At 48.6% G+C, this 27,337-nt stretch overlaps 1 protein-coding gene across 2 annotated transcripts in view; it reads right to left on the reverse strand.

Moving 5' to 3' along the window:
* The window catches only part of SMOC2 (SPARC related modular calcium binding 2), a 156,331-nt gene that overhangs the window by 32,038 nt on the left and 96,956 nt on the right, over nucleotides 1-27,337 (reverse strand). For both annotated transcript variants that reach the window (XM_059941848.1, XM_059941847.1), the window contains exons 8-9: nucleotides 18,381-18,567; nucleotides 11,975-12,057 (exon numbers count right to left, since the gene is read on the reverse strand). In XM_059941848.1, the coding sequence (XP_059797831.1) occupies nucleotides 11,975-12,057; nucleotides 18,381-18,567 (270 nt within the window). The remainder of the gene's footprint in view (nucleotides 1-11,974; nucleotides 12,058-18,380; nucleotides 18,568-27,337) is intronic.

Consider the following 27,337-nt stretch of genomic DNA (forward strand, 5'->3'; position numbering starts at 1 on the left):
GGGGGCAATTCTTTCATGCAAATCGTCTACGCTTTTCTCAGATTTTGATAAAAATTGAGCTCCTCCCAGACATTGGGGGCCTGGAGTGCAATCTCTTTCTCTGAAGCTGGTGACACGAGGAGCTGCTGGCCTTCAGAATCACATGAAATAAGAAGCCTAATAATAAGACACCGGATAGAAGGATGTCCCCTTTTTACAGATGGCAGGATGGGGTTCTCCTCGAGAAGCAGTTGGGCTCCACTCAAGCACACAGAGAACTGGGCAAGAAGGTCCTGAGTTTCCACAACCACATTTTCAGCCTAACAGATTTTAAGCAGGTGTAGCCAAATGCCTCCTTCAGCCATCGCCTCCAATGCTAGGAAAGATCCCTGATTCCAAGTGACATGGCCTCCCCGTGGACCCTCCAAGGTAAGCAGGTGGGAAAACACATGCTTAGGTACCAGATGGAGGTAAGTTTCTCTGTAGGTTTGCTAACTATACACCAGTAAATGATCATGTTTAGTTGTAGGAGGACTGACCCAGAGCCCGTCTTTGGAGGCAATACTTAGAGAGCAAGGACATTGTCTTCTATGGCCCAAGAGATGCAAGACTGTGGTAGAACGTTGCAGCCAACAGAGGTGAGACCCAAGTGGCCGCAGGCATGCTTGTGGGGATATCATGGCTAAGTTCCCCTGTTAACTGTGTCAACACTGACTCTTCACTAGAATACACATAAAAGGGCAGCTGCATCCTAGACTTTTCCTGGCCATCTCAAGTAATCTGAGCTTTGTCTGCAGAAATCTTGCACACATGGCCAATTCTTTCCAAAGAGGAAACACCGCAGGGGCCAGAAGAAGGATTCAGATGGCTCTGTCTCCAGCACCCCGAGCTGCAGTGGCCTTGCCTCCACACCTGAGGCAGAAATGGCGAGTCCGGTCCAGGCCCCTGAGCGGAGCGTCGTGCTGTGCGGGGCGGCCTCGACCGAGCTGGCGATAGGCTCGCATCACCTACGCTTAAGTAGAGTAACTGCTTACGGGATTCAGATTCCTTTCTAACCAGTGGAAGGACCTCGCTTCTTTAATGCATCAGGACCTCTCCATGTCATATACTCAGAACTTGACCCTGGTCGGGCTGAGAGACGTCTGCAATCACCAAAGCCGCAGATTGCTGATTTTTCGTTTTCTTTGCAAGGCAACTCTTATCTCAGCAGTTACCTGGCTCACACAGACTATGAAAGCCAGATCGGTGTCTTCACTGTGGCGTCTGGGAAGGTGTGTGCCAGGCTGTAAACACAGACTCACTTCCTCCTTCAGCGGTGAGAAAGCCCAAAGACCTCAGTTTGTCTTCTCTGGGCCGCGAGCTGCTTTCCTGATGGCGGGACTACAGTGGGCGCTCTGCACGGGGCAGGCAGATACGCAAGGTCACGTCCATCTGCCAGGCCCAGGAGTCCTAGACGGCCCGCCCCTTGCCCGCCTTTGCTGTGAAGACACCCTCGCAGAGTCCAGAATGAAAATCACACTTCCCAGGAGAGGGGGCACAAAAGCTAATGGCAAACTTAGAACAAGGTAAATGCTTCCTAGATTTGAACCTATCCTACTTATTCTTGATAGGAGGAAAGCGCATGAAAAATAGAACCCCCAAAGCCCAAGGCCGAGATGGAAGAAACAAAGCCTAAGAACACCGGCGTGAGAGCAGGACCGACTTTTAGTCCAAAATCCCACACTGGCTGTGGCCTCGTGCAGACCCTCCCTTCAGGGTGCAGAGTGGGGTCTGCTCCCCGGCTCACCCGCAGCTCCAGCCCCTCAAGTTCTAGTTCCCGTCTCTGTCGGTGTGGTGAGGCCTCCTGGAGAATCCCCTTCTAGTATCATCACTTCCTACGTGTCCTCATCCTAAGCGCCATCCCAGACACCTGAGCCAGACGGAGGAGGAATCGGGTCAGACCCCTTTGCGTCTCCCACGGCCAGGGGCCCAGGCATCCGGGGGCCTCCAGGAGCAAACCCTGTGCAGGGACCTCTGGAAGAAGAGCAAGAGCCCTGCTTCACAGATCTAAGGAACGAGGAGGGGTGGAGAGAGATTCCACTCATTTCTATTAATTTTGGTAAATTGAGCCTCATTCCAACTGGACACAGAGGGTGTCTGTGGTGGGTGTGTGTGTCTGTGTGCATATGTGTGTGTCTCTGTGTTCCATGACGAAGCACAACAACTTTATAACAATTTTCTTCTGGTTCCTTTAACACTAAATCACAGAGGCGTTCAATATAGTCCACCTTATAATGAGAGCCATACTATAAAGAATTTTGGTCCAATAAGATTCATGTAAATATATGTGTGTGTGTGTGTGTGTGTGTGTGTAACTCTGATTGGCTTCAACATGATTTCTCTAGCTTAAATAGGTGTCACCTATGTAATTTAGGTATCAATGTGGTGACACCTAAATGATACAGACCTGGTCTATTTAATATCAACATGCTGATCTATAAAGCCCAGAGAAAATAACCCTCCCTCAGAGCTGTAGTGAAGATTAACTGTATTACTGTGTGTAAAGGTTCAAGACCAATACCTTGTAAGTTCTCAGTAAATCCTTGCCAGGGCGCACGCTGCTGCGGTTCTCGGTGCTACTGCTGTTTGTCTTGGGCACTTCTGACCCGCCAACCACAAACCTGTCAGTGGCTTTTTTAAATAAAAAATGAATTCTCCACATCTCAGGCAACACTGCCGCAGGATACAGTCCACACTCCTTAATGGGTATGGTCTCAATCTCACTGAGCCTCCAGCCTGTCTTCATTTATTGTACGATGACCTCGGTTTGCGGCATGAGTCTCTACTGGCCTCTTTGGTTTCATATATTTAAAGAATTTCTATAGAGATGCTCTGGATGGTAGAGCCAGAAGATAATCAAAGAGATCATTTCATCCATATTCATTTATGTGAAAATAGAGCGAAGTCACTGTCAGATAGATGCGCTATGAATTTAAACCTTCTCCCTAGAGAGGGGCTTCCGAAAAAGATGGCTCTTTCCAGCGTTTGCTAAGGTGACTGTCAGGAAGCTTAGGCACACACCTCTGCTTGGTCAGAGGTGAAGGGAGCACGTCATGGGCGCTTCCCATGTCACGTCCTCAACACTTCCTCGACCAGGGTATAAAAGCAACCCACTTCTGCCCTAAAGCATTTTGTATCTCAGCGTCTCCTTAGTGGAGAAGACTCTCTGCAGAGCTGTTGACATGAGAAACAGCGTCACGCGGTGGAAAGGGCTTTGGATTAGTGGTGGGAAGACAATCATAGCAGCCGCTCCGGGACACGGGGCAACCTCCTCACCTCTACTGAGTTAGGTGTTAAGTGGTCAATCAGACATCATGCAGAAGTGGACTCTAGTCCACTGGTGCATTCTGGGAAAATAGGATGGGCAAAAAGATTTGGTTCACTCAATGATAAAGAGTGAGGTCAACAAATGACATGGCACGACTAGGAAAAAGGGAGGGTTACCGGGAATGGGGGCGTGCACAGCTATCCCTTTGTATTTCTGGTATCTATTTTGCTCCTTTCTTTTCTTCAAAACTTTTTCTCCATTAGAGAAATTACAAAGATAAAATTCCTATTCTGCTGCATTTGAATAAGCAAATTTATCCCTCTGTAAGATAACAAGTGGGGATCATTTAACAGGGCAAAGTATTAAACAAAACCTTGACTTCAACCACACTTTTTAGAGCCTGTCAAAGGGTGCTCCCAAAAGGGTTGTTTCATGACAGACGATGCATGTTTCTCAGGAGATTTTTTAAAAATCAGAAATCTAACACTTCCTGAATTTAAGGAATCTCTGATGACAATACCATTCTGCATCAATTGTCAGATTCTGAGATGTCTGACTTTGAACAGAGGGAGGTGCCTCAGGTTCTCTGTAAATAAGGACAATATACAGTTTAAGTAAGTTAATTAATTCAATAAGCAAAAGCACAGAGAAAAGACGGAGAAGTGGGATGAGAACTCATAACCCAAAACTCTTCTGCTGGAAATCACTCTTGAACAATCTGTCTTAGGAATTTCTGAAAGTTAACTAACAGCCAAAGAGTAGTCAATTTATCTTTTTCCCTCAGAGGGAGAAACCCTTGATTTTTCTGAAAAATTGTTCTCGATTTGACAAGTCAGAAGAGAGCGAAGAAAAAAATTAAATCATCCTGTCAGTGAAAACACTCTAGAAGTTTCCATGGCCTGCTGGTATTCATTATAAACCAGGTTTTGAGAAGCTTCCACCATCATTGGTCACTGGGGAGTGTCCAAGCAGCCCAACACACAGCTTATGTATTTGAGCCCTGTGGTCTTGGTTGGTCCAATTGAATTTGCAGGGAATTAAGTTATCAGGAAGAATAAAACTCAATTTCTACCATCACTGGGCCATTTTCATTAGTCCTGCCTCTATTCTAGGAGTAATAACCCCAGTGCTCTGGCCAATAGCCAACCTGGATAGTGGCATTTTGCCTGTCTCCATTCCCTTCAAAACTCTGCAGGAGTGATTTTTAACTCTCACTCCCCAGGACTGTGCAGCGTTGGGCTGACCGCAGACTGCCAAGAGAGTCCTAACCCAAAAAGCGCTATCTAGGGGGCGGGCAAATAGTCCTGACGTTGGCACAAAAGCTGGAAAAGAGCTTTTAAGAACGATAACATGACATTTTCAGATAGAAGGGGAAACTTTCGTCACGCACCAGTCTCCATTTCCCTGATTTTTCTAACTGTTACAGCGTTGCTGTCTTGTTTAAGATCATCAGTCCTGGGATCATAAAACTGTGATCTTCTCCTCCAGAGTGCTGGCCCTGGGTTTTAAGGAGCTCTGCGTCCCCCAAAGCATCTGGCCTTGGGCCAGCCACTCCATAGGCTTGAGTTTATAAAGAAGGAATCCTAAGTTACAACAGGAAGATAAAGCAGAGCAGGTAAGTGCAGTTGCAGGGTTCAGACCAGTTCTGGATTTAAAACACGGGAGAATCAGGAGGATAATGGGACCGATGAGAATGATTCAGTAAAGGGTTGGAGTACAGACAGGAGGAGGGCAACAGAGGGGGTCTGAACCGCTTCTTTCGGTGATGAGGAGGGACCAGGGAACACTTTCTTTTGGGGCCTGTGTGCCCACCAGGCCTGGGGGATCTGCAGATCACAGGCTGTCACCTGGGAGCCCACAGCCTATCCAAGATCAAGACCAAATCAGGAATCGTTATGTGTGCTGAGAAAAGACTGGGGAAACAGCGCATTTACAATGAAAGGAACAAAGATGTCGAAAATGTAAAATTACAGCCGCAGCTGTGATGTAAAGAACTTTCCGACAAGGCCGATGGTTATGAAGGGCCAGTCACTGAGAGAGAACTGGACTTCTAGACACACGCATCCCTTTCCTGGAGCAGACGAGTCGCTGGGCTGAGATGCGGGTTTCATGGTGGGGAGAAGGGGCAAGGTGTGAGGGTGAAGCTCGATGGCCTCATCCAAGCTTCGACTTCATCTGGCAGCGACGGCCGTTACCACCAGGATGGACGCCTGGCCGGCCCGCGCCTCCTAAGAGGCTTCTGCTGCTGCTGGGGTTGAGGGGTCAGACATCTGCTCAGCGCCCGTCTGGGGACTTGGCTGGAGGGAGTCAGCGCCGCCGGCAACAAAGAGAGAGAATATGAAGTCGAAACCAGCAGGCCGCCCACCAGCTGTGGGCCCAGGACAAGTGTGTAAACTGTTTTTAGTGAATTCGAGTTGTAGATTTCACTTGAAAGACTATGAAGGAAAGAGATGGTCTCTCCATTCTCCTGCCCCTTTTAAACCACGTTTCTACCTAATACTGAAGACTTGCACGAGTTTAGACCTCTCAGCTCCCCGTGCAGGTACATCCTAAAGGGTAAGGTCGCTCCTCTTAGGTTCATTCAGAAAAATCAAGAAATAGCCTCAACGCTCGCTTTTCTCCATTCAGCTAAGCCTTAATAAATGGAAGAAGCGCCCAACACCTTTTTGTAAGTCACTTAACATTTTCAGTTGACCTTTATTTTTCTTTCCTCTTCATGTTAAGAAAAAAAAAATAGCCTTTGCTTCCTCGACTTGCCTTTATTTGTTCTTACTTTATTGCGAATGAGTAATTCCCATAATCTCCTCCAAGCCTTCTCCAATTTCTCCTATTCTCTTAAAAACGGAGAAAAATATCAACTGAACTAAATATTCTAATAAAAAATCTGAGACTTCTGCCAAGTGTAGTACAATGGTTACGTTTTAGTTCTCGTCTCCTGGATGCCTCTGCACATCCTAACGTCCTATCGACTTTTTTTTTTTTTAAAGAAACAGTAAGTACCAAATAAAGGATTTGTTTCACACATGTTCCCTCGTGTCTGATCAGGCTTTCCCCAGTTCCTTGTGAGTGATTCTCTGTGACATCTGAGACAGAGCCCGCGTCTCAGGACACCCCTGCGGGATATCACGTATTCCCAAACCCTGGACTCCCCTGGCTTCCCTTGTTCCTGGATTCCTGTCTTATGAACCTTTAGGATGGAAATTACACATGTGCTTTTAACTGAGTTTCTACTCGTAACATCCTGTCCTCAAGGAACCTGGATTTAATGGTCCCTTTCTTTGTCGTGCTTTCTACAAAATGCAGTTTTCTTCTAAAGGATTAGTCATCTTTTTCAGCTACAGATTTAATATTTTAAATTTCATATTTAATCATCAAGCTCACCAGTCGAAAAACAAAATAACGGAGGTCAGTCTCTGTCCCAAGCATTGCTACTCAAAACAGTCCCTTCCACATGGGAGTCCAACCCAAACTTGGACACCGAGTGAACCAGCAATGATGTTTAGCTATAAAGTCATCAGACAGCTCTTAAGAGCAAAACGCTGTTTAAAACCCTCTCCTACATACAGCACACCTGTCCTCACCTCCACAAGGCTTCGTGCTGGGAAACAGGTACCAGGAAGCCTCTCCAAGCTGGGGATGAGGAGCCCACTGCGGGTGCAGAGCACATGCAGGGTCCCCAGCGAGTGTGCTCCCAGCTCAGCTAAAATCATGACTGTCTGTGACGTCAGTACCTGATCTGACACGGAATCACAGAGGCTGACACTTCTAATGGGTGAAATACTGACATCTCCTATTGTCTCTGAAAGAGCCTCAAAGGCCCAGGCCACTTTGGAGGGGAGTAAACACTGGTCCCTAAGTGCCATGCAGTTCTCGGCACAGATGCCAGGTTCAGAGTCTAATTACTTCTGGGAAAGTGTCTTAGGGCAAGGTAAGGATCATTTTATGCTGCTTCAGGAAATCATAATTAATTTTGAAAACATTTAGAGTTGTGCTAAAATATTGCTTGGAAAATCCAGGTGGTGCTTTGAGGGTTTCTAATTGAATCAAAGACCCTATTGTACCTGCAATCACTAAGGCCCTGAGAAAAGAGATTTTCATGGCTGTTGACTTCAAAAGGCTCTGTGTGGTGGCTTAACTCTCCCTCAGAGGGGCTTTTAGGTTAGGGAGGGGGCTTTGATCGCCGCTGATTGCTGTGAGGTCCACAGAGCTGCCGCCGGAGATGCTATGGGCGGGGCTGTTTAATCAAAATAAATACACGTGGCAGATCTGGGTGCCAGCATGGAGGAGATTTGTGGGGCAGGGGACAATTGATGGCTCCGGTTTGGGGGATGAAGCAGTAAAGTAAGGAGGCCATTTTCTGGTACCAGAAAACCTCAGACACTTTTCACCACCCTCTTGTTGGTGCTGGGGCTATACCACTAACACTCTGAAGCCCAAGAAGGACATCAGAGCTTCCCCCAAAATTGGTGGAGGAGAGAAAGGCTAAGAGTAGAGAATGAGGTTTCTCCCTGTGGACTCAACTGCTCTCAGAACTCTCTCTACCTGCCCTCCCGTCTTTAGGTTCTTCCTTATCGAAGGCCTACAAGTATTTGATTGTGTTGCACGGTAACTAACAAAACCAGTGACTGCTCCATCAGAAGAGACTAAATGAAGCAAAAGGCCAGAGGAGAGTGAAAGCCTGTTGATCCTGTTAAAACTGCACCTCAGAGGGCTTCCCTGGTGGCGCAGTGGTTGAGAATCTGCCTGCCAATGCAGGGGACACGGGTTCGTGCCCCGGTCCAGGAAGATCCCACATGCCGCGGAGCAACTGGACCCGTGAGCCGCAACTACTGAGCCTGCGCGTCTGGAGCCTGTGCTCCACAACAGGAGAGGCTGCGATAGTGAGAGGCCTGCGCACCGCGACGAAGAGTGGCCCCGGCTCACCGCAACTAGAGAAAGCCCTCGCACAGAAACGAAGACCCAACACAGCCATAAATAAATAAATAAATAAATAATAAATAAAATTGCACCTCAGAATGACAATCAGCCAAAAAAATGTATTTAAGTGTAAAAGACACAAATCATCTGATCAGTACAAGTTAGAGGAGGTCATAAACGCTAAGCCATAAAGCTTACTTATTTTGACTTTACTTGTAATAAACTCTCCCTCATCAATCTTTCCCACCAGCTCCCTCCGGAACCAGTTCCTCGACAGGGATGGGGGACCCAGGTCTGTGGATGGGCTGCTCTCTGGGCGCCAAGTGCAGGCGCATCTCCATCCGCCGTGGCCTCTGCCTACATCTCATCTCTGCGACTGTCACGTGTGTGGCCTCCCATGGCCTTCAGCTGCCACACGTGGGTGTGCAAGTCTCTCCACCAAGGAGAGAGAACAGGGTGGGCTCTCCCTCCTTCCCCTGGTCAGAGAGCAGCCTGAGGTCGAAGCAGAACAATGAACTCTGTCTATCAGGTCACCCTCTTCCCACAGAGAAATCGCACTCATTGAAGACTCATGCTCTGTGCCCTTTAAGTCAGGAAAACCACTGGGTGAGTCTAAGTCTACCAGTTGTCACTCAATACAGAAGAGTCAGACAGGCTCAGAATAGGAAAAGAAACCCTGCCTGGTGCCCTTAATTTGCAAACTCTTTTCCAGGCGCCCAGGGCCTCCTGTGGGCTCCTTGCCATGCTGGCGGGTGGGCATCCCAGGGCTCAGCCCATCTCTCAGGAGGACCACGTGGCACACAGGGCGGAGCTTGTAACTCAGCACCTGCAAAGCGGCATCAGGTACCCTGGATGCATTAGGAGCACACACGGCTGGCGTCAGCCAGGGCGAGCCTCCCCGAGAAGCCGGGTCCCGCAGGACGCACGGAGGACCGGGGAAGGTGCAGAAGGGGGTGAGGGGCAAGATCCTGGCGACGGAGACTCCCCGTAGCTGTGAGGAGGCCTTCAGCAGAGACAGGGGAAGGCGGAAGGGGATGAAGGAAGTGACGGGCAGGCCAGCGAGCAGGGCAGATAGGTTGGTCCAAAAGCCACCGAGATTAAGAGATGCCAGCGCAAAATGAGGCAGGGCAGGTTTGTAGAGGGAGAAAGGTGTGGTCTAATGCCTTTTTTTAAAAACTTCCCTCACGCTGGTTTTTGACTTCTCTCAAGATGGTATGACAGTCGTATGAGGAAAGTTACAGAAGAAAAGAAGAATCTTCGAGAGCCAAAATCATGACCCAATTCTCAGGAAGTGACCCCTCAGGCTGGAGCCTGATCTCTCCATAGGCTGAAGCACTGGCCTCCGAAGATTAAATGATCATTTTAGTGTGAGCCGGGAAATCTGCGTACGCTCCTACACAGCATGTAAATAAATATTTGGCAGTCAACAAAGCCCCTAAAACGTGAATTGTGTGTGAGGATATTATCAGCCTGGCTTGAAAAATAAAGGACCCTTATTGGCCGAAACTTAGAAAAACTGCTTAAAATGAAAACCATCCCTTTTTAGAAGAAAATGCATTGGCATGTGACTTAACAAGTGTCTGCCTACCCACCACGGTCCTGTATTATTCTGGAAATTGTTTTCTCCTCTCCACAAGAACAGCCTTGATCCGGGAGTTATTTTAAGACCTATTTGTTTTTCCCTAATAAGGATAATTATCTCCAGAGAAGCAAAATGATTAAGTGGTCATGAACAGTACACTCCCAAACATCTATAATTGCAAAATGAGCTGACCTTTACCAAGTTTGTGTAAAATAGTTTTCATGCTTGGGGACTTGGGCTTCACTGAAGGTGGGGGAAGGAAAGGGCACCTTTGTGCTCACAGCCTAACCGACCTCCTCTCCTACGGGGTGTGGTTTCTGTAGCTCTGATGGGCACCTCTTCACATGGTTTTCCCTGAAGTGCTAGATGCTCTGTCTCTAAATGGCCCATCTGACTCCCAGACGAGCCAGGAATGATGTCACATGGTACTTCTCAATATCCAGGATCAGCACTTCTCAGAAGATGAATGACCACTCCAGCCTTTAAATCCAGAGTCCCAGCGCAGGGTTCCATGTACTGGATTCCACCATGAACGCAGATTCCTTCCTAGCCAAGCGCACCCACCAAGAGGAGATGGGAGGGGTTGTGTTCTGTCTGTCGTAGCATCTCTAACCAGTGAAGGGCAGAGCTTGACCGCACATTCATTAATGACATTCATATTATATGTGCAAAAACCACATGCAGCTCAACTTAGAAGGAATGCAGTTTTGGATTATCAAAAAAAAAAAAGTTGAGGGAACAGTGGTTGACTTCGCCTTCCAATGCAGGGGGTGCGGGTTCAATCCCTGGTCGGGGAGCTAAGATCCCACATGCCTCGTGGCCAAAAAACCAAAACATAAAACAGAAGCAATAGTGTAACAAATTCAATAAAGACTTTAAAAATGGTCCACATCAAAAAAATCTTAAAAAAAAAAAAAAAATCGAGAGTCTTGGAACGTCAGAGACAAAGAACAGATTGCCTGAAGTTTCTGCGGCACGGTTAAGACTAGCTAAAAGGAGCAAACATTCACTGGGGTCTTTCCATGGACCAAGCATATGCTAAATTCATTATTTCCTGTTAAGAAAGCTATTGTCCACCGGTGTTAAAACCTGACTTCAGAAGCAAGAGATTGTCCCAGATAAGGGAGGGAGAGAGCGCCCTTCTGATTGGACGACACCATTCGGGGAGCTCCAGGATCCAGAAAGCAGCCTGATTCATGAACATAAACCCCACTGACCATGCACACAGACAGACATCGTGCGATGATAATAATAATGTCAGAGATTCCACCACCTGCATCGAAAGGAAGGCGTGGAGAGGGGAAACAGCGGAAGACCCACGACAAATGTCTCAGGATAAGCATGGGACAGCGGAGTGGTCTGGGCACGGCTGTGCTTTGCTCCCCCCGCCCCTGGACCAGGTCCTGCCTTCTCCCCTCCCTCTGTGTCCAGTGCCTTCGTTCCAGGTATGGCTGGAGGGATACGGAGGTGGACGGGTGACCCTCTAGTCTTCTCTACCTCTGCTCACAGCAGAGAAACATCTTTACCTTTCGGAGTGTAAAACCCTCTTTATCGATGACAGTACAAATCATGCAAGGACCACAGAATTTTTCTAAACAGGAAATTATCCAGACTCTGTGTAAGACCAAGATCCAACACTCGCGCTAGAAGAAAGACGTTAGAGAATGGTTTTCCTGGTCTCTGAGGCTGTGGGTACATGTACACAATCTGGAGGCATTTAAAGGAAAAAACGAGGATGGAAATGAAGCAAAATAGCATCCAGCTTTGCAGCCCCACCGACGCCGCTGAAACTGCCATGATGCAGAAGTCCTGTCTCTAACTCTGCGATCTCATCAGATAACTGCAACCCGGCGGGGGTCGGCCGGCGCGGGGCTCACGCCACACGACCAAGTTCAATCGCACATGAATTCCTGGAAGACGCTGGGTCCAGGCGGGGCTTGAGGTTTAATTGTTGAAATCATCATTCTTGGTGTATCACAAACACTTATGGGCTTTTTGATGAAAGAGAACATCCATCAAACATTTCTGGGAATGTATTTTTAATAATCATAAGGTTAAACTCACCGCCTCTGTTCATTTGAAATCATTCTTTGCAACTAAATTCGCTTGAGATCCTTCCTCATCCTAAATCTGCAAGAAAACTCGAAGTGGCAGCTGGCGCATCCGACCGAACCCGTCGTTCTACTCACCTTGGAGCTGGCGGCCCTTGTACAAATCCCTTGTTTTGGTCGGATGAGCCCTGGCCGTGTTGTCACATTTCGGCTGTTCGTACCTACGAGGAGGGGAAGGAAAGAGAAAAGAGCCAGTTTGAGACACTGAGATGGGGGCTGCCTTCCGTACCCGGGTGTTCACACCACAGGCTTCCTTGGTCCCCGGGACACATTGGGCGTCTCATCCTCACGTTACAGTGCTCGGGATGTATGACCGTTGGTGACCTTTGTGGCAATTTAGTATATTCTTCACAGTCAGTAGGAAGAAGCATGACGCACAGGGCTCTGTCTCTCCATCCAGTTTCTGAAGCACAACCTGTAGAGTGGCTGCCGAACGCCCCTGCCTAGGACGGGATTTTGGTACGGTTCAGGGTGGGGAGGGGCTGAGGAGGGGGAAATGCAAGCACAAGCACTAAGCGAGGGCAGGGGGCACAGCCCCCGGGAAAGAGTGCAAAGTCTCAGAGAGGACCTCAGAGCTCTAGACTGATACATTACTCAAAGACCAACGAATTCAAAATCTAACTCCCGAAGCTACAAAAGGTTGTCTCAGGGTTCAAAGAATAACGTGTATGTTCTGGGCCCACGGAGTCAACAGGAGCAGGGTGGCCCTCGGTATCTGAGCAGGCGGGACCCGGGGTGCCTGCCGGCTACTTCACTTCGGGCAGCGGGCACTTCGGGGATACCAGTATTGACAGTGATTCTGGATGGATCTGACGGCTGGGCTCCAGGTCCAGGCCCAGGTGGGCAGCTTGCCCAGCGGAGCCTCCTTCAAGGCTCTTTATAAAGCCCCTTGGGTGGGATACGTGGAGAGACTCCCAGCACCTGCCCCTTTGGTGGGAGACACAGGGAGACGCACATCACCTGGGGAACCGCCCCGTCTTACGGGGACACCGACGATTCGGTAGCGTGCCTGGCAGCTGTGAGAACCTGCCCTTAGGGCTCTTAATGCAGTCTCAGGGGTCAGGAAAGATTCTTGGAAAACGCGAACGACAGTCAGAGCCAGTCGGCGTGGGCGCAGGAGGGACGGTCAGGTCCAGGGGCTGCTGATTCTCAGGATGTGAACAAAGTCCCCTTGAGGCCTCACCCTCTCTTGCTGCCCGTTTCCTTTTCACTCTCTCAGAAAGAGATACGAGATCATGTTTACTTCACAGGGATCACTCCTGATTCTTATTTTTCATTATTTCTTGTTTTCCCACCCTAGAAAATAAAAGAATGAAATTTCCCGCTGAAGGGATCCTTTCTCAGCGTCCCTCCCTGGCGCCCGGGGAGCCGGGGCCGGTCTTGGAGGGTCGGGTCCAGCGCAGCTGAAACACAGCCAGGGCACCACGAGCTCCTCCAGCCCCTCACACCCTGAATAGCCTCTTTGATACCAGAAAACTTAACACCCCACTCACACAAACTTAATATGCCTTTTTGAAATGTTGTTTTTGAAATTAAAGAGTCCCCGACACACTCTGGCTAACAGTTAAGCGATCACATTTTCACCAAAAGCCATTAACTCATATCCTTTTGAATGCAGTGGGGTTCAGTGCAGATGGCATTGGAACCACGGTCACAGGAATGAACGGGGCTGAAGGGACCTGTTCCCCACCTGGTGTCTCCTCTCCCACCTGGGACTGAGGCAGGTAGGTAAGGAGCCAGAAATTCCCTAGGGGAACATTCGGGAAAGAAGCCAGGTAACGGAGAGATGGCTAAGAGCTCGTTGTTACTCACGCTTGTTAAATCTGGGGAAACTGAGCACGTGCTCAAGACTGAAAAATCCTTGTTTCAGACTCTAGATCAGCATCCGTGGGGCTGGGGAGGTTGGAAATGGTACCCACGCTACAGCTGACACCTTCACAGCCAGCAGCCCGTGAAATGTGAGCTGTGAAAGAACAAGCAAAGTCCCAGCTCCTAACCAAGCAGGCACAACTAGGGATGGGGCTCCCGGGGAGGCCGAACGGCCCAGCCATTCCTGGGGTGTTTGATCTGTGAGGATGTCAGCCGCCGGCTGTTCTGTCGTGTTAAGAGGTTGGACCGTTAGTATGAACTCTGTGTACAGCCTGTCAAAGGCTCGGAGTCAACGCCGGTATCCCCCATGTGGTGATAAGAAACCGCAAAACTGCCAACCCCATTCTGAAGCTTTAACTTCGAAGCCGCCTGGAAATTAACCTTACTGCATGATCTTCATGGTTTGGGCGGTAGATGCCTCAAGAATCCCAGCGCTGATGCTGATACAAAAATGTATGTTTAAATGACAGCATTCTGCTCCTTGTAAAGAATACTGTGACTTGCGGAAATGACAATCTCAACAAATAGAATCAGTGCCTTTGAAGATAACGCCATTTAAATTGTGTTGACATCTGTCAGCATCCTTTTCAATAGTGTTTAACTTATTTGTATAAGATAAGAAAGCACATCTCTTAATCGTCTGGTTGCCCATCAGATACCAGGCTCTCTGCCAGGGAGAAATTCGATTTCATGCTCACACGGCCAGCAAGCCACGTGGGCTCCAGAGGCTGGGAACGGGGTCCTCGTGCCAGGTCAGAGCAGCCTGCAGCCTGACGGCAGGTGGACAAACCCTCACTGGCCATCAAGAAAGTGAAAGAGAAATCCCTCCGTTCTGGGCGCTAATGTAGTAGCTGGCAGTCAGCCTGATCCAAGCTGAACACGACAGCTCACGCCAGCTCTCCCCTCTATTAATCAGCGACCAGACTGGAACCTGCCCCCTTCCTCCCAGGTCCTGTCCCACCACGCGTGGCCTGGCCTCCGGCCTGCAGGGGCTCTGAACACCTCGGCCAAGATGTCAGTTTTGACTCAAAAAGGCAGGGAGACCAGCAGATGCATCAGCCCGGTCCAACTCATGTTTCTACCTGACGACCATCCCACCTAGAAATTCTGCCCCGTAGCTGCTCTCTGCCTCTGTGTGTTTATTGTCTTTGGCACAAGCCTGTAACAAAATGTGTGCTTTGTAATTACGTTTCATGATGACACAAGGAAAGGAGGACTAGCTTATAATGAGAATGCATTTTATATTTATGTCATCTTACTGTTCTCGGATTTTTAAATTATTCTTCCCCGTCAGAAAATATAAAGAACGATTGGGGGGTGGAGGGAAACTTGAACTGTCTACCCAAATATAAATCAAAACTATAAAGTACCTCCCTGGAATGGCTTATTTAAGAAAAATTGCAAGAAAATAGCATTTATGCACCAGAAAGTATTTAAACAATAATGCAGGAGACTTTCTGTGACATTGCTACTCAGTCACAGTAGAAGCAGGGGTAAGTGAGGGCTGGTGAAGCTGGCCAGCATCTCATAAGATATGCCTTAAACTTGATGATTTTGACTGATTTCCCAGTATCCATGTAGAAATCTGTTTAAACCAATTCCATTTTTCTTGCCAGTGATGGGTTCAGCTGTAGTCATATGATCCAATTACGGCCAATAATCCATGACTTAAGTCTGCTAGGGGACTTTTAGGAAAGGTTGTTTGGTTCCTGAGAAAGAGAGAGATGGGCTGTGTGTCCTCTGAGCATGTGGTGTCTGCATGAGATGCCCGGATCCCTGAAGCCATCTTGTGACCATGAGGGGAGTCTGTCCAAGGGCAAAGGCAACACACTGAGGATGTCAGAGGAAAGACCTGGGAGACTCTATGTCCTCAGTGACATCACCAAGTCATAGCACCCACTGAAAGGGAACTTCTTCCATCTCTGCACCTCTTCTTTAGATTACATAGTCCCTCCCTGTCCATGCCTATTTGTCAGATTTACCACTACTAGAAGTGAAGAGCTTCCTAATCGATACATCCTCCCTTTTGGTCAAAGCGTAACTAGATTCTGGCTCTGGGACCTACGCTGTCGGGGGGCCACATCCCCCCCTCCGTCTGGACTGCCCCCCGCAGACATCATCGGCTTGCTCCCCAGATTCTTCTGGACCGGAATCCAACCTCAGCACTTTGGGAGCCCCCGGCCGTCCCGCTGAAGTTGCCCCCCTCGGGCCCCTATTTCCTGTACACTGCCCTCCAGTGCAGCTACCACAGGCCGGCGTGTTAACTCACATTCAGCTTATCTGCGTATGCGTTTTGCTCATCGTCCCTCCCCCCACGGGAACGTAAGCTCCAAGCAGGCACAGGGCCGTGTCCGTTGTGCTCCCTGCCTCCCCCAGCCCCTAGAGCGGTGCCTGCAACACTGAGGGGTTTCAAACGTTGAGTGAACAAAAAGTGAACCTCTGGGTGACAGGGAGGGGTGTTTCTCGGAGCTTTAAGAGATCGCATCCTTTCTGTGCTAAACTCCGTCGCACGTAGAACCTGCTCTGCGTGGCCTCGGGGGCCCAGGGGGTGGCCCCGTCCATGCCTGGGTGCTGAGCGATGGGGCCCAGGGCCCTCCCTGACGGGCGGTAGCCTGGTCAGAGGGTGACATTCTGGCCAGTTAGAGTGAGGGGAGGCCCACCGCGGGTCCATGGGGAAGGCCTTTCCTGCTGTCAGAAGAGCCACATTATGTTGTCACGGCTGTGTGATGCTTCTAGAAGCCAGGACAGGAATGAGGCCAGAGCAGGCTGGTGCGCTGAAGACGCAGAGCAGAGAGAACAAAAACGGCTCCTGAAAATCACGTCCTTTAACTGCGGAGATAATCGGAGCCGCTGTCCCCGAGAGCGCTGGGAGCGGTCACGTTTCAGACCGGTGGGCCCTAAGGACAGCTTGGCCTCGACGGACGGAGCCCTGTGGGCAACGTGCGGGTTCTGACACCGCCCTCGCTACTAGCCTCAGTTCTGACGGTGTCGGGGTCTTGACAGTCAGCAACGGAGAGGATGAACAGAGGAATGAACGAACGAGAGGAAAGCACAGCTCGAGTCTGAGGGGTCTCCCCCCCTGGGTCTAACTTAAGTCTGTTTCTTGAAAGTCAAAGAAGGGGGAGTCCCTCCCTCCTGTACAAAGAATAGGGAAAATGAGAACTTGGTACTCTGTTCCACAAACGTCTGGGCAGAATGAAATCAGGACGGACAGGAGGGAGGGGGGCTTCTTGTGTTTCTCGTCTGACTGTGAGATAAAAACGTTTACAGGTTCTACAGGGACAGCGTGATAAAGCTGATCTCAGCCTCTGAGCCCGTCTGCGGAGGCCTGGCTCTGACAGCGTCAGGACTTTTGCTGGCCGGAGCTACGAGATCGTTCTTAGCGCCCCTGCAGCTGGGCCTGGGGAACAAACAGCCCGACTGAGAGACACAGTCCACAAGCCTGAGTCTGAAGTAATGGAAATGTCATTTCCCAAGAAAGGTTTCTTAGAAATGAGCACTCCCTGCCTACAGACGCGTTCAGGAGCGAGAAGAGCAATTTCTCACACAAAACCTGGGGGAGATTTATGTTCTCTTTATGTTTGAAACAATCTCCTACGACCACCCGCAGGGGGAACCTCAGCCTCTGGCCTGGACACCCCATCGGGGTCGCCTGTGTGCAGGGTAGGCCACGTGTCCAGGGCGGCCGGGGCCTGGGGTTCCCGTCCCCAGGGAGCCTGGTCTCCCGCATGAGCCAGATGGGGCTCCAGGTGCGGCTGGACTCTCTCACGAGGAAAAGTCAGCTGGTTGCCTGTCCCTCCAGCTCCCGGAATCTACACGGGTGCATTTCCCCTTCTACACGCACCATGGTCACCCTTGAGAAATTGGGGGAAGCATCAAGGTGCTCACGCCTCAGCGCTGCGGAGGGAACCAGGGCTTAAGCTGGATCAGCCGGGAGGGGTACTAGTGTCCTTTACCTGTAAACTACTTTTATACCAATCTATGAAAAACCAAAGGTCAATTCATACGACCAAGAGCCGCAAAAACATCCTTACTTGTTCACTCTATTTCCAGGAACAAATATCAGGTCTTCTCCTGGTGCTATTATAAAATGACCTGCTTGGCTCAGACTCGCGCAAAACATGAATGAATGGGTCGGTTTGTATTTCAGACCCTGAGTAACTACTGTTGCCCCTGACCTCAGCACTCTCTTTCTTTTTCAGTGGTAATTTCAGGAGACAGGTATCTCTGGACTACAGAGAGCCGTCCTGGGCAATCGGTTCCTGTGAAATGCGAGGTTCCCTTTGCCAACACCGGGGACAAAAGAAGCTGAGGTGATAGATGATAACATTCTAGGTGCCCACCCCAGCCTGGACACCAGAGCCATTTTTCGAAATTCCAGCCTGCATGAATACGGATAGGAGCAAAATTGCCTAAAAGGTCTGTCTTCACCACCCTCGTGCCGTCGCTGGCATCGCCAGCTCCTGGTGACGTCAGGGAGACGGGCTCCCGCGGGCACAGGCGTTAACACCACACTGAGAAGCGGGGCGAGGTCCGGGGCACGGGCGTCGCATCTGCGGCGGTGGGAACCACGGGGGCTCTGCGTTCCGGGGTCTCCGGCCCCACGGAGCCTCACCTGGTGGACGTGCCCGGGATGGGGCGGCCGGTGTCCACCAGGACGCACCAGCAGTAGCCCGTGGAGGGGTGGCACTGCACCGGCTTGTAGAGGCCGCCGTGGGCGCACTCGGGGATGACCACGTTGTCGTTCTTGGGCTGCCTGGCCTCCTCTAGGGCCGACTGCTGCTCCTGGTCACACGAGGACGCTGCAGTGAGAAGGAGACACGCGTGAGCCCGTGGCTGGTCACCCAGGGAGCCGATGGGGGATGAGACTCAACAGCAAACGGAGGGGCCGGCGAGGAGGGTCATGGCGGGCGGTCCGCGTCCACAGGTGGATCTGACGCCCCGTGGACCCCCGGAGGCCACAGGCGGGACCCAGGCCCCAGGGACGGCCGCGGTCCTCTGCTCTGGTTCCCCGGGCCGGTGGGCACATGGTCCAGTCCCAGCAAGTCCTCGCGGCCCCTCCCGCTGCAGCCCCCACATGCTGACACCACTACCCACGCCCCCCAGGAGGGTCCTGGAAGAGCAGCCCCCCACTCGCCCCGAGGGCCAACTGAGGCTGAGTCTGGAAATCCCAGCTGCAGTATTTCCAAAACAGGCTGCGTTTCTGGAAATTAGTCAAGAAGAAGAGATGAGGGACTTTGTTTTAAAGCTGTGTGCAGGGGTAAGCTCTGAAGCTCATCCACAGGAAAACTAAGCGATAACTTTAAAAAATGCCAGGACCGGGTATTTCCATGTATAAAGGCTTATGTCTTTGTATGTTAGTAAATTCCGTTTCTTTTTTGCGTTTGGACATGAGCTAACTTAGATCCACGTTCTGCCCCAAACAGACTGAGAATGCCTTAGAACCAAATCAACGAGTCCAAGCTACTCATAGACCGAGAATGCCTTAGAACCATATCAACGAGTCCAAGCTACTCATAGACCGAGAATGCCTTAGAACCAAATCAACGAGTCCAAGCTACTCAGTGATCCTCAGACGGTAATGAATTTGAGTCAAATAAAAGGTGAAGAACACTTTATCCCTCACTAGAGATTCACATGAGCTTTAAAATATAATCCAGAAAACACTGGGCACAGAATATTCCAAATGTTCCTGTTCTGCATCCTTCCAGCCCGAAGACATGGCATTAAAAATTCACAGCAGCGAACCAACCTCCTCCTCACTCGTGTTAAAGAATTCCAATGTGGGCGCTTGTTTCCAGTTTCCACCCTTGCAGCGGGGTTTCTCTGGGCTTGGCCTCTGCACCGAATCAGAGCCATCACGAACAAACAGCCCACCACGAGACCTCTCCCCCTCGGACCCAGGGCCACCTCAGAAAAGGCTCTCCCTCACCTGAGCTGTCTTTTGGGATCTAAAGATTCTTTTGTTTTCCTATTTCTCTGTAAAAGGGAAAAGAAAACAGCCAACATATTGGACGAATATATTTTAAATAAAATCTTTAGAGCAATTTCCTGCTTAGAAAGTAATGTTGCATAAATTATGTTTCAGCCTGCTTTGAAACGAACTAACTACAGTTTGCAGGGAGGTCATGACGGTAGATGTGACACCGCACAGGTGGGGAACCCCCGAAAGCTGGGAAAGCGTGTGACACAGCATTGTGTGTCAGTGCTGCCGTGGCTGGTGATGGGGGCGTGGTACCTGGGAGTTAGGCACCTGACTCACGTGACAACTCAGGTGACCAGGTGAAGGAGGTTCCATATGCAGTGTGTCACAGAAACCCTGTTTCATAAAGGTTAGCTCGCATTTTCATTATTTTTCCAGCACTTAAAAAATGCCTGAAAATAATTTTTTTTAAAAATGCCTGGCATATCACAGGCACTCAATCAATCTGGTTTGAGATAACTCATAGTCATGACATTAATCGTTACAAAACCACCTAGATTTTCTTTCCCTTTACAATCCATTTAGTAATCCATTCCCTTTAGTAATTCCATTTACAATCTGAGGACAGTCACATGTACGTTTAACGCTGTGACCAGTTCATCTCCTGACTGTGTTACCGGATGCTGCTATTGTGTGAGCATGGCGTCCCTGCGCACGTCCTGGAAGAACACAAAGGTACGGGGCACCTGGGATTCTCCCCTCGCTCCGACTCAGAAGACACTCACAGTGCTTCCTCCTTGGCTGACCTCAGCCTCCTGAAAATGGACGAGGAGGGTGGAAGCTGTATTGCCGTGTGTCCAGACCGACGTCTTGTAGGATAATCTCAAAGCCCAGGGTGGTTCAAATCTCACAGTCATTCTACATTGTTTAATGAACACGAGAGGAGACGGAAGAAATGGCCCTTGAACCACGGCACGCGGTTCTGTTCCTAACAGCGAGGGCCCTGGTCGCTGCTACAGAGACAGCCCTGCACCCTCAGCTTCCGCCCCCTTTAGGAAGGCATGTGGTCTGTGAGCGTGTGGACCAGGGACCAGGTCCCGAGCCCACTCCGGGGCCCTGAGCTGTCTGAGCTGCCCTCCGCTCTCCGAGGCATCCACGTAATTCCATTACATTCCCCGTGGCTTTAATTTCCGGGAGTGGATCATTTTTTGGGGGGTGGGGGCAGTCTGCAAGTTAAGAATTTTAAATAGCAAAGTTACGATTCCACATCAGTCCAACATCAGGATCGGGCATTTCGTTTCCATCAGTAGTCATACTGCATTGATCGGTGCACTCAACAAATACTGCACCAGGCACTGCTCTGGGTGCTAACAGGGTACCCGTGTAGGGGATTTCTAATACACGGTTCATCTCTAATACACACAGAAAATGAATGGTGTTGCATTTCTTATAACAGCACCACCCAATTTTTTAAAAATTTCATACTGTTTCCTATAAGTTCTGTACTCTTCTATGTACTCTAGATTTTGCTCAGCAAATAGGTAGATATATAAATCAAACCGACCCCTGTGTTACAGGGTTAATTTAACGAGGCTTTCGCTCCAACTGTGACTAGGAAACTGGCTTGGAATCAAAATGACAATGACTCATGTTTCTTTCTGAAGTGACCAGTTCGTTACTTTAGATCATGCGGGCAACCTAAGGAGGATGGAGGCTGAGCTACACGTTTTCAGAGGCAACTGGGTCCTGTCTTTTGAAACCCTCAGAGTAGCTGGTCCGTCCCTAACTGGAGTTCCACATGCAGGCGGCTCAGCTGATGGCGGGGCCTGCTCCAGGAAGCTCTCCTGGAGACACGCTGCTTACTTTCCTGTGCACTTGGCCCTTTTTCAGAAGCTTTACTAGTGAACAGAATTTATGGTGTGATTATCTGGGCACAAAATGCTTTCCATGCTCTATCCAAGAACATACTGTATCTATAGAAATAGTTCTGGAAAATTCTTGAAATGGCCCTTTTGAGGATTTTACATCATATTTGAAGGCTCATCATAAGCAAGGTAGTATTGATTAAGTCAACCACCTCTTAAAATTTGCTGAGAATGTTGTAAAATATGGCAGATATCATTGCCAAGTCAGAAGAGATTCCGTGTTTGTTTATATAAACATCCTGGCTGAAGTTAGAACCGTTCACTTATGCAATTTTATTTGGTAAACCTGGCTCCGTGTGGGGAATTCAGTTTCTCTTATGGGAGAAATGCAATTACATTTTACATTTTAGGGCCATGTGGAAGGAAGTAGATCTTCTTTAAACAAATTCATGATGGTCCAAGGGAACAGAGGCTAAAGGGCTGTCCCATCTATCTGTTTAAAAGTCACCCTCCTGAGACAGCTGAGCTCTGCCCCATCCCGCTGGGGCTACAACGAGATGGCTGAGGGGAAAAGCTCCTGGAGCGGGATTCTCTCCGGCAAAGATGCCCCTGTTCTGTTCAGGATGCTAATTGCGCCTGGAAAAGGAGGTGAACGGCCAACAAGTCGTATTTCATCGCACTGGACGCTCACCCAATCACTGAGACACACGGGAACAGGACTCCAAAAAGACAAGCCCCAACCATGTTTTAGAAAAATGTCAGTGAGATCTCATCACACGGTAGGAAAGAGCACAGAAAAAGGGACTCTTTAGAGAAAGTAAAAATGGAGAGGACCAAACAACAATGGTGGAAATAGGAGAGAGGGAAGGAGGGACGGTTGAAAGGCGCTGGTAAAATTCTGGTCAGGACTGGCTGAGGACCAGGTGAAAGCGAGTGTGCCAGTGGAGACGCCTGCAGCTGGCTGATGGGTGAGGGTTGCAAAGGGCACCAAAGCTGGAGTTTTACAGTAATTATCTCATGAAAAGTTAGGTTTGAATCCATTCCAAAAGGATGTCCTCCAATGGATAAAAATAAAGTTTGGGATTCTGGAAATAATTCAGTAAGAAAATAAAATAACTAATGCTCACAAAATTCAAATTATACCATCCACTTTAATAGGTTAGAAAAAAATATTTACGTTTTCTTTCCTATTCAGACGAGATCGGGCACGTTCAGGGTGGTTTGACCGACCGTGACTTCTTTCCTATTCAGAAGGGCTTTAACTACATAATTTTCTCTTATACTGAATGTTGAGGAGTTAATGTGTGAAAGAAGAAGAATTGAAAGAGAAAAAATGAACAGAAGGAATTTTAATATGAGGGCATCTAAAGGAAGGTGAGCTGTGTCGGAAGAAGCCACTGCATTTGTCCAAGAAAAACCAGCCAAAGAGAGTTCCCATTTGAGGAATACGCGGCGGGCAAAGGAAAAGTTGAGAGATTATTTAGAATTGATGATTGGGTTGAATAAAGATTTTTTTCCTAAGGAAAGAGGCCTGAACATACTTTGAGGTGAAAGAAAAAAAAAAGAAGCCTTTGTAATAAATGAGGCTCGTGTCCCTAGAGAATTGGGAAGTGATACGAAACTCCTAGCGCAGTTATGGGGCACGGGATGGCTCTTCTGAGCCAGCTTCATGCCGTAGGGGCACAGATCAAGTTCTGGACTAGGAGACAGACTCTGGTTGTTCTCCAGCCTTGAATTACTAGTCTGCCGAACTTTAGCAAAACTCTCACCTCACAGATCCGATACCCTCTTCTGTGCCTGTCCTGCCTCACGGGTCGTTGTGGTTGGTGGAATCACACGTGAAAAGTGGCAAGGATTTGGGCGAATTTATTATTAACATTGAGCAAAAGTTTAACATAACCCATTAGACATAGAAACACAAAGATCAAAAGGTCCTACGAAGAACAACCAGAGTCATAACCCACAAGAAAACTTTACGTGTATTCAATACCACAGATGTAGACTTCTTAAACCACAACTTCAGCACCAGAATGGGGAAATATTGGGTTGTTCTATAACTTCTGGATTCATTAACACCCATGCTTATGCTGCACTGTCCTAATTACCTGACCCATCAAGTCACGGGATATAACAAAAGTCTCAAGTAATAGACGAGAATTTAAATGGATCAGACTGCAGCTACAAGCTCTGCAGTTTGTCTGCTAAGAGAGATGTCTACTCACTTTCAAAATGATATACGCAATTTGTCATGCTGTCAAATCTCAACATTCTTTACAAAAAAACAACCTTCCGTTCAGTGTATTAAACCCATTCTCACACAGGCCACTGGCTTTGCAGCAATCTGGATGGTTCTCTTCTTGCCTCAGCTTAACTAACTCTCCTGCTGGTACTGTGACCCTTGACCCTACATGGAAATGCGTTAACTCTTCAACATGATTATGGTGATTGCATTGAGCTTTCTTCTATGGTGAATTTTATTTAAGCTTTTCTAGTTCCAAGCAGTTGTGTTTGTGCCTTCTCTAATGCTTGGATATTCGTCTCCTGGGCTACACACCCCATTTTGAGCAGACTTCTGAGAAGTAATTAGCACTTTTGAGGTAGTCCGCCTCAGTATTTTTTCATTATCGTATTAGACTAGAAACATGAGTACAATTCCAATTTGCTTCTGTCAATTTTAAGTTGTGCAATTATATAACAATTCTGTATTTTTAGAAAAGCTACCTCTGTAAATTTGGTAGAAGTTCCATTAAAAAATTAGTTTATTTCCCAAACTAGCAGATTTTAGTGACTTAAAAGGTGTCTGACAGTTTGTTCAAGTAATCTGACAACCGAAGGGAATCAGATTATAGATGATAGCAAATGGCTGCCAGACATTTACGAACTCAAAGGAAAAAAAAAACTCTTAAACGAAGATCTCTTTAAACGGAGGATCCTTGATTTTAGTGTGATGAAGCCTGAAGCATTTTTATAGGCAGCAATAACAAGTCGTATCCATTCTACAAACGTGGTCCTCAAGATTTGGCCGTATTTCAGAAGGATGCCCACTGCAGCTGTCAGTTTTGTGGTCAGCTCTCCTTCTTAAGGGCTTCCCATTTAATATTTGGGGTTTTATGGCAGACACAGAAAACCCTACCCACAAAATGAAAAATATGGTAAACTGGATGCTATTAATACATTTTATAACTTATACTCACCAAAAGACACTATTAAGAAAGTGAAAAGGCAAGCCCCAGACGGGGAGAAAATGTTCGTAACACACACACCTGACGAAGATTCAGGTTATGTCAATAACCCCTACAAATCAATAAAAATGACAAATAATCTAATTTAAATCGGGCAAAGATTGGAACTGACAATTCAAAATGAAAGGTATGTGATTGAACAATAAGCAGTGAGAAAACTGCCGGGCGTCCCCAGTCCCCAGGAAAATGCAAAGTAAACCCACAGGAGGTACCTCCGTGGGCCTGCGGGAGGGGCCCTGATGACCCACGCCGGAGGCCCCCAAGGCTGGCGCGGATGTGGAGCAGTGGGGACCCTCCTGCATTCCCCCCACAAGTGTGAAGTCTACACCAGGTGCTTACCCAAGAGTCATTAGAAGCCACATCCACAGAGCGATGAGTGCAGAATGCACACGGCAGCTTCACTCATCACAGCCCCCAAACGGAAACAACGAAAATAGCCATTTACTGGAAGATGCACAGATCGTGGTACACGCACACAATATACAATTGTGCATATAAACTAGAGAATAAATGGGTAACAAATATGACCAACAAGAGTGAATCTAAAAACTATTATAATGAGTAAAAAAGGCAGAAACCAGGAGTTATATGGTGCCATCATTCCATTTATACAAAACTCTAGCCGGGGTAAAAGGATCGTCGAGGGATGGAAACCTAAGCGGCGGCGGCCTCCAGGAAGGCCCGGCCCAGGAGAGCCTGAGAGCATCGGCGGTGGTGGAGACGTCCTGTCCTGGGGACACACACGCCGCAGCCCACCTCACCATGCAGACACGTTCCCGATAGACAGTCGACACCTAAATGACGCGTAAAAAGTTCTCTTAATAAAAATAAAATAGGGATCCTAAGATATGAGAAAATATCGACCACATTTTAATGGGCAATATATTTATTTTCCTTTTTGGTATATCTGAGGATGGACAGTATCTCGGATTCAGTGATAAACCAAATACACGTGCGAGTCCGTCGCTGGCTCCCAGGAACAGTACTTAACAAATGCTTAGTCTTTTCTTTCTTTTTGTCCAACAGGACGTGGTGTTCCATTACCCACTAAACAAACACGGCAAGCTTGACGTTACACCAGTAAGGCCAGCTTTGTTCATAATAAGGCTCTTGGTAAATTAGGAGATTGGAATTGACATATACACACCTCTACATATAAGACAGATAACCAATAAGGACTTACTGTAGAGCACAGGGAACTCTACTCAATGTTCTGTAATAACCTATACAGGAAAAGAATCTGAAAAAGAAGGGATATAGGTATATGTATAACTGATTCACTCTGCAGTACACTTGAAACTAACACAACATTGTAAATCAACTGGACTCCAATGACGATAATAATAGTAATAATAATAAGGTTCTCGGGCCTCTAAGTACTGACTGAATTGGGTAAGGACAGTTTTTGCTACGAGAATGAGAATGTGCAGAATCTGCTCAGGTCCCACGTCCAACGGGCATGAGTCTGCTCTGCAGGAACGTCTAAGCTACGGGCAGTTCTCACATCCAGCCGAATCTGCTGCAGAAATGACCAGGTGAGAGCATCTGTCCCCCTGCTCTCCCCCCAGCTTCCTGGGGGCAGTCCCCGTGTTCTGCCTCAGTGTCCTCTGCTGGCCGGGATCCTGTTGCTCTGGCCACCCTGCTGCACGGCCGGGACCTGCGTGGACTAGTTTGTTTATCTTCGAAGGCCTTGGCCAAGTCCAGCTGCCACGGCAGCCACCAGCTGGACGGCTCGGAAATGCATCGTTTCCCCATCCAACACTCACGGCCATCCGGACGGCGCTCTGCTGGGTCCTCAAGCCCCACCCCCTCAGCTTCTCTCACTCGGGATAATTATGTACTGATTTCCAGGAATAACTGATGACACGTTGGCCCAATCTGTCTTCTCTCCCCATCACCAGGGGTTTTGCGGCCCCCCCCCCCCACACTGGCAGGGTGTCTCCCCTGTCCTGTGACATTGGGCTCAGACGTGGGAACTACATTGCTCGTGGGGTGTCTGCAGGCTGGGGCTGGACACCTGTATGCGTGTGGGCCACTCTCCTGCCCTTAGGTGTTGCCAGGAGCAGGGCATCCTCCGGTCTCCTCACTCAGGCCAGGAGGATGAGACATGTATGTCTGCATGTATGGGACAGACCCAGACCCACATGCAGCCTGGAGCCTCCCAGCAGAGCCCAGCCATGATCAGCAGACGCATGAGAAATGAACACTTGTCACTGATCACAGCTAACATCCTGGGGCTATCTGTTACGAAGCAGTAGCTGTCAGATACAACAGGCATTCTGGTGTCAGCTTCAGAGGGCAAAAATCAGCATCTTCTATTTTCTATGCATTTCCTTATAGTATTTTCAGAATTCTCTCAAAAACTACACCTAGTTAAACCACCAAATATCTTGCTTCTCCTGGCATTTTGCCACTTGCCCTTATCAGTACACGGCCCCTGCCTTTCACATGCATAAGATCAATGGCCCATTAACATGTGCTCAGCAAATACGGTGGATGAGGGGCTGGCCTTCCCACAAGGAAGCAGGGCTTCAGAGGGAGG

The sequence above is a fragment of the Balaenoptera ricei genome, chromosome 12 (assembly GCF_028023285.1).
Source record: "Balaenoptera ricei isolate mBalRic1 chromosome 12, mBalRic1.hap2, whole genome shotgun sequence".
NCBI classification, from domain to species: Eukaryota; Metazoa; Chordata; class Mammalia; order Artiodactyla; family Balaenopteridae; genus Balaenoptera; species Balaenoptera ricei.